The sequence below is a fragment of the Lolium rigidum genome, chromosome 5, assembly GCF_022539505.1.
Source record: "Lolium rigidum isolate FL_2022 chromosome 5, APGP_CSIRO_Lrig_0.1, whole genome shotgun sequence".
Classification (NCBI taxonomy): Eukaryota; Viridiplantae; Streptophyta; class Magnoliopsida; order Poales; family Poaceae; genus Lolium; species Lolium rigidum.
This window is the reverse complement of record NC_061512.1, coordinates 38,894,038-38,901,767: the sequence shown is the minus strand read 5'-3', so window position 1 is coordinate 38,901,767 and position 7,730 is coordinate 38,894,038. Positions and strand designations below refer to the sequence as shown.

Sequence of the window (7,730 nt, the reverse complement as noted above, 5' to 3'; positions counted from 1 at the left end):
GCCGCGGCGCAGCGCACTGCTGCTGTGCTGCGTCTCTCTCTCTCTCTCTCTCTCGACCTCGCTCTGCTTCCCCCGCGCGCCCGCTTTTGGGTTTTCGTTTTCGTTTCCCGCCCGGGGAAATTGCTTGATTGAGAGAGAGAGTCTCCGGGAGGCGGCTCCGTCCGTTCAGTTGGCTTCTTTGCTGCTCTTGCCGCCGGGGACAACACATGGCGGCGGCGCCGGCGCCGGCTGAACCCGTGAGTTCCTCAACACCAACCTTCCTCTTGTTTTTTCTTTTTAAGTTTTCCTCCACTTCGGAGAAAGAACACCGAACATTCCTTTCCGCACATCGGTTCTTCAGCCAATGAAGCAGGTCTAGTACTTTAGTTTAGTAATAATTCAGCCCATGTTCGGTCTAATTATTGAGCGGATAATTAGGGGTCAATTAACGTGCTCGGGACACGGAACTGTGGATAGATTCTGCAGGGAGTGACAATCACAAAAGGAAAGACAATGAATAAGTAAAAAACCTACTGTAATAAAATCATCCAAGAAGTTTGACTTCAAACTTATAGTAGTATGAACAGTTTGACTGCAAATGTTTAACAGAGCCTCTGCTTCTGGGTCGCCTGCGCGTTTTTCAGTCCAGTTCGGAATGTTGGTTGGATGGCTGCATTTTTGCCTTGCCTGGCAGTAGAACAATCCTCCTACTTATGTAATTATTATTACTAGACAGAAAAACTTTTTGACTGTCTTGACTGATACAGTGCAAACTAACTTCAATGGTTTTGCTATCTTTCTGCAGCAGCTGGAGCACGAGCTGCAGCAAGAGGTCTCCGGCATCACCATCCAGGGCTACATCAGCAACCTACACCGCCAGTTCGAGACCAAGCTCTGCGACAACCGAAACCACATCATCACGCTGAGCAAGAGCTGGAAGGACAACGTTTCCGAGATCGCAGCGCTGAGAGACGAACTTAACAATATTGTGGCAGCAGCTTCGGACCCCGGCGTGAAAGATGACGGTGAGCCTCCTGTCGTGGCACAGACGAACGAGGCCTTGCACTACATCCCGGACTTCTCGCTCCTGAAGCACATGGGCGGCGATGAGATCAACGGTTTTCTCAAGACGGAGTGGCTGAAGCTGCGAAGGGAGCACGAGTGCGAAATGCAGAAGAAGACCGAGGAGCTGTTCAGGCTCAAGAGGGCGAAAGATGGAGCTGCCCTGCCTCTAAGGAAAGAGAGGGAGCTCGAGTCCATTAAATCCAAGTTGCTTCAGACTATCTCCAAAATGGATGGCATTGTCTCGAGGAAAGAGGGACTTAATAATTGTTTTGATTACGATGAGGATGGTGAGCTGTGCAGACTAAAGGACAGAATTGCTTCTCTGCTGGAGGAGAATGAGCGTCTCCGAGGCTTGCTGGCAGATAAAAGGAAAGAGGCTAAGCAGCTATATTCACAGGTGGTGGACGCGCAGAACAGTATCGCGCGACACTCGTTGTCAGAGTCAAAACTTTCGAATCAAATTCAGAAGCTCTGCGGTGAGCTTGACGACCTAAAGATCGAGAGCCACTTGAAAGATCTACTGGAACAATCTCTGTTAAAAGAAGTATTTGGTAACTATGAAAATCAGATTGATGATGGGAACCAGGAGGAGTGCTTGCTCCAAGAGCTGATCATGGAAAAAGAAGAGCAGCTACGTGCCATGTCTAGAGACAGGCAAAAGCTCAAGTATGAGAACGACCAGCTTGTGTCTATTGTAGGTTCGACTCTGGTTCAGCACCACGAGGAATTCGACTTGGTCAACGACGAGCTTATGATGTACAGGGAGAAAGTTTGCGAACAGGAGCTACTTATCTTGGAGTTCAGAAGCGAGTCGAGTTCAATGAAGAGCTGTTTGTATGAGGCTCTGCAGCAGATCAATGTCTGCAAGGAAGAGATATGTGGGCTGACTAAGAGCTTGACTTCCATGTCTGTTGCTTTGGAGGAAGCAAAAGAACAGAATGCGTCTCTTGATGCTACTATCCGGGAAATGAAGAGAACATCGGCATCGTGCGTCGACGGTCATGAAGGACACCTAGAATTTGACCTCGTTAGTATGGAGAAGTTGTCTAAAGCATACAGTGATTTTGAAAGCAGAATATCACAAAGTATGAAGCAAAGTGAAATTAGGTGCGCATTGATATCCCTTCCCACTTTGATGTTGCTGTTTATTCAATTAGAGCCACACTTGCCGAGCAAGTTCACTCACTATTCTAAATTCTAAACATGTGCATGTTACAGAAGTGGAGCAACTTGCAGTTTGTCTAGTTCATGTTTCCAAATGTATTGGTCGATAGTTAATTTTTAAATATTTCTGCAGGTTGACTAGTATAATGTGTCAGTTCAACCCACTGGTGCAGCAAGTTTCTGTATTAAAGAAGAAGGAATTCTGGTATAAACAAATACTTGAGATTAAATGCTCGAATCTCAGGAAAGCAGAAGCAGAGGTTAGCCTTCTTTGCGTTGCTTCATTTTGCTTTCGGCTGGTTTGAGTTTTCTAAGGTGAAAATGTCGAACAAAATTCCAAGCAATTTTCAAACTTGGGACTGATGAAAAAGAAGAATGGTGAAAATGATAAATAACATATCCATTTCTAGTAGAGAAATACATGAAGCTTGTTAATTTTGCACTCCACCCAAACAAAAAAGGCAAATCTGGAATCCAGATAAGATGTAATTTTTTGGGATCATCTCAATCTCAATGAGACTTCTTGGTTTCTTAAGTATCTATTTTTTATCTGTAGTGACATAATTCATAGATTATTTTCTAATGTGGTTCAGGTTGATATACTTGGCGATGAGGTCGACACCCTTTTAAGTGTTCTTGGTAAAATCTATATAGCACTTGACCATTATTCTCCTGTTCTGAAGCACTATCCTGGGGTAAGAGAGTTACTCCATAAATTTCCATGATACCAGTTATTCTATTTTTTTGTACATGTAACCTTCTTGCGATCAAGGTTGTACGGTTCATAATTGTTTTTCATGATTCCTTCAGGTGACAGAGATTCTGAATCTAGTGCAGAAGGTGTTGAAAGGAGAAAGTGTTTAGCAATGTAACACTCTGCTGAAATATTAACAACACTATCCGTGTATACATTTGACTTGGACATGATCCCGAGAATAGTTTTGGGCAGTCACAGTCAGTTTTTGCAGTGACTTACTAGGAGGAAACAAAGTTGTTAACTTACAGAGCTAGATGCAGTCAGTGATAGACAGCATGATTCAATTGCTAGTGTGACCGAGGTTTTTTAGGCTTCATTTGTATAGTGTGCAGTTAGTAGTTGGCAATAGCAACCTGTAGGGTTTATTTGTGTGCGCCTTATAGCTTTTAGGATGGGTTGTGGGTGTAGTGCTTCTCTCTTTTTGAGAAAATTGGGTGATTGTTTCTTTGCATGCAGCAGGTGCAGCATGTTGTAGCCCTAGATTGTATTGTTAGTGACTGTTTAAGTCCTAGTTTGTATTACAGTAATTATGTATTTGTAAATTGTAACTAGTGCAGTTTCTGTACTCCATTGTTTTTGAATTGGAAAGCACTAGAAATTGTATTATTGCCAACTAGTTAATGGAAGTATTTGACAAAAAAATGTGGCATGTTTTATTTTAGTCCTTGGCAATGTATGGCACAAGACACTCATACGGGCCCATGAGCCAGTAGGATGTATGATGCACTTCCAAATATGAACTCATCATCTCATTAAGGAGGATGTGTAAACTCACGAAGGCATGAATATAAATCCACCACAGATAAACTTGATGAATGTTCTGAGATTTTGTCCTTTTTCCCTCCAAATCTCCAATCCTGCTTATAAATGCACTAGTCAACAAACACATTCCGCACAACAACAAAATTTTGATTAAATTTGACAACATTTTGCGAAGACTTTTTTTTCATTAAGAAAACTTACACAAAAGCACCATGAGGCATTCAATTTCAAAATTAAAGGGTGAAGAGTCAAAAAAATGCACACAAAATAGGACACAATGTGACTCCCTCCCCCCATCACGGTTTGGCTATCAAGCACAATCCGTCCTGCCTAGAATACAATTACACCGCAAGCTCTCATTGTTCCCATAAAAATGTGTCATGCAAAGATATTTGAGTATTATGCATGTGCATGCTATTTTATAAAAAATAATCCATCTTGTAGCATATAAGAAACAAACTGAGTGTCCTTATATATGAACTTTAGAATTTTTTTGTTGGGGGGAAACAACAATTCTTTTATTAAATCTTAAGTAGATATTTACATAACGAAAATGACACCACACTTTGCAGTCGTCGACAATGTGGATGCAATTTTTTTTCGTTATCCTTGTCAAACGAAGAAAACATTTACTACATGTAAAATGATTAATTATGCAAAAGTTTCAGTTTTATGCCACACTTTGCAGATCGATCAAATCATTTGTCCTAACAAAAAAAGTGGTTTCCTCTTATTTTCCAATCCTTTGTGTTTGGACGAGATCTTGTAAAATCCATGGATGTTTGACCAAAATTCATCCAAACAATAGGTATCCACTTGTACAATTGTTTTACTGAAAAAATGTGCATATTGGAAAGGGGAAGTGGGGAGAGAAGCCAAGCGCCTATTTTCCTCAACTTTTCCTGGCACAGGCGTCTCCACCACCCGGAACGCAAACGTCTCTCTCCTTCGCCTGTTTTCCTCTTCTTCGCCGGACGGACGGGCGCCTCCCCCTGGTACCGACCGATCGATCCATCCCCTTTTAAATCCACTATTCTTATTTCATGTTGTGCGCGAGATCGCAATCCACTAGCTTTTACCTCGATTTCTTCGTTCCCCCCGAGTCCCGCGGGCGCAATTGGCACGACTTGCGACAGAACAGATGGGATCGCTGATGGTTGCGCGAAATTCTTGCAATCTTTCACCCGATTCGGGGTTTTGGTTGCTCGAAATTGCTTCTGTTCAAGAGAATGTAGGGGGGGAACTGTTTTCTTTTCGTTTGGGTACACGGTGTAGAGCATACGAAATGCATTATCTAGTTCGCTCAGAAGTGGGAGTATGGTCCTAGAGAGAATCTTTGTGGTACTGGAATATCATGTGCTTGTATGAAATGCTTGCAATTCCAGATTAATTGCTTTTTAAGACCTAAGTTAACATTTCGATCTATTAGCTGCTAAAGCTTTGCTCATGTCCAGATTGTCCTGCAACAGACTGCATTATATATGCTCCTTTAAAGTATCAGTTAAGGGTTTGATCTATCGGCTAAAGCTTTTTCATGTACAGATTTTCCTGCAGAAAGACTACATTTTACGACCAAAGAACCTGTCGGGAACTCCTAGAAAAAGAACCAAAGCTGATCCTGCAGAGGTGGGTAGCTAGTCCGGCAGGGCTGGCTTCAGGAGATCAGCCACGGCTCTAAGGAAAGGATCCCGGGTCACACCGAGAAGGGGAACACAATGTGTCCATCGCTTTCCTAAGTTCCTTCTTGCATCGCCTTCTTTCCACGGTGGCCGCGGTGCCCTCCCGTCTGCAGGGGGGCATCCTTCCGATCTGACCTACCTTGCTGGTGGCGGTGCTGCACAAGTCTGAAGTAGACTTCTAGCATTGTAGTCAGTTCAGTTAGTAGTGCATATAGTAAGCGTTGTAGGTATGGTGTCAGCCACCAGGTTAGACGGTGACTATCCTTTCCATGGCAAGAATACTCCTCTGGATCAGTTTGAAGGTAAGCAATAGTTATTTGAACTTTGAAATGGTTCTCTCATTTAGGAAAGACTGTCTAATATTTAATTCTAGAACTGTCAATTTGATTGTTACGCCTGTCTAAAAATGTAATTATCCTCTACACTGGTCTGCCACCAAAAATAAAATAGTACTCTTGTGGTACCGGAAACACTAGAGTACTCCAAGAAGGATTAACTAGTGCATGTGAACTTATCCGCTATTCTTCAACGTATTTAAACTCTGTATGATGTTGTGTTAGATAGCTATATTAGAGTTTTGTTCATGATGTGTGCCTGCTTGATTCTCAATTGCATTATGGAATAGCAAAGTATTCCTAGATAATTGTACACAAGCACATTAACTTTTTCACAAAATTTATCCATGTGTTTGCTGTTGGTCCTTTGAAATAACAACACATGTTCAGTTATATATGATTGTTGCACTGTAATAGTCAGAAATTTCTCTTTGATGTTCAGGTGTGAAGATACATCTTTACCGTCTAGGTGCAGAACAACGTGAACTTGATGCTCTCAAAAGCTCCGCATGTGCTGATCAAGGTAGCCCAAGTTTACTTGATACAATCATTCTGTCTCAGGTTTGTGTTATCCGAGAGTTCACAATTTTTTTATGAGTTATTGTGGCAGCATTTGTAATTGATGATTTCTGTTTCCGCCAGTGGGAGAATAATTCCAGGGAGGGCCAGTTGGCATATGATGTTACTGCTTGCAAACTTAAGGTGCTTCTTTGATTTTTCCTAATTCTTCCATGGTTGGGAATATTAACTTTAAACATGTTTCAGATTCTGATGTGCAAACTAAAAATACAACATCATCATACGATACGAGCCAGAGAGGTGAAATTAGCCACACAAAAATTGTCATATACTATATTTAAGTTTCTGTTTGAGCATAGTGCTAATTTACAATTTCACACTTATAGTATAGTTGTATACTTAACCTCTTCTCAGCGGTATCCACGAATAAAATGCAGAGTGGCATGATTGTCCCTAAATATTCCTGCAACCTTACCTTGGCAGAAGCTCCACTATTGTTCAGATTCCCGCTTCTTGCATTGTTGTTGACCTCGTGATAACAGCCTGATTTTTTTTTTGCTGCAATGGTGATGGCTATGGGTGGTACTTCAAGGAATGGGTATGTTGGGAAACATAGCAGCAGGAAATAGGAGAGGAGGGAGTGGGAAAGATTTAATAAAATACTATTGGCTGGCACTTGTCCTGTTATCCATCACTATTCCATCCTAGGTGGCATAAATTTAAACTTATCGAGGAATGTCACAATGCTAGAAGTGTATTCAACCAACAAACAGTTATTTTCTGCCAGACATAGCATTTATTAAACTAATGATGTATTTCCCTTTCAAAGAATTTAGTAAACCTTCAACCTGTTAATAAACCCTGAGCTCTACTGGAATAAATGGTTTTGAATGGTTGTACAGGTCATTGAAGGTGAAAGGGATTTTGTTATTCAAATGAATGATAAGTGGAATTCATTTTCGCTCAACGAAAATGGCAAGTTCAGTCATCCTTTTGGATGCTCGAAGCTAAGTTCTACTAAAATCTGCGGGGAATTGCTTTTGTGCATTGAGGAAGGAGAAAAGAATGAACCGGAGGTTGTTCCTTTGACTACACCCCCAAATGATGGAGTAATGCTGATTGCAAATGTACGTACCTTCAGATAACCCATCCCTCTGTCAATGTTAACATAAATAGAAGTATTAGTTGTCATCTGCATCATGCTTTCTCATTTCTGATGGGCATCTTTTCCTGAAGGCGTATCCTGTTGAATATGGCCACATCTTCTTGGTCCCAAATCCAACTAATAGATTATCTCCCTTTTGGGATAAAAAGATGTTTGGGCTGATTACGAAGATTGCCGCTGAAGTAAACAGTGCAGCGTTCCGGGTTTTCTTTGATGGTACATCTATTGTGCCAAACCACACAGATTTTCAGGTAATATTTTATAGTTCTTGTGCTTAATGCTTTGATCTTACTCTGCTTAATGTT

The 7,730-nt window shown here is 41.5% G+C and overlaps 1 protein-coding gene and 1 pseudogene across 1 annotated transcript; both read left to right on the top strand.

Annotated features, from left to right (window-relative positions):
- The first annotated feature begins 206 nt into the window (after nucleotides 1-206).
- On the top strand, nucleotides 207-3,586 carry LOC124655878 (WPP domain-associated protein-like). The gene is made up of 6 exons (XM_047194706.1): nucleotides 207-236; nucleotides 589-672; nucleotides 785-2,151; nucleotides 2,342-2,468; nucleotides 2,802-2,903; nucleotides 3,019-3,586. The coding sequence occupies exons 1-6, from the start codon at nucleotides 207-209 to the stop codon at nucleotides 3,070-3,072; spliced, it is 1,764 nt and encodes a 587-aa protein (XP_047050662.1). The 3' UTR covers nucleotides 3,073-3,586.
- A 2,049-nt stretch (nucleotides 3,587-5,635) lies between these two features.
- The window catches only part of LOC124655876, a 6,120-nt pseudogene continuing 4,025 nt past the window's right edge, over nucleotides 5,636-7,730 (top strand).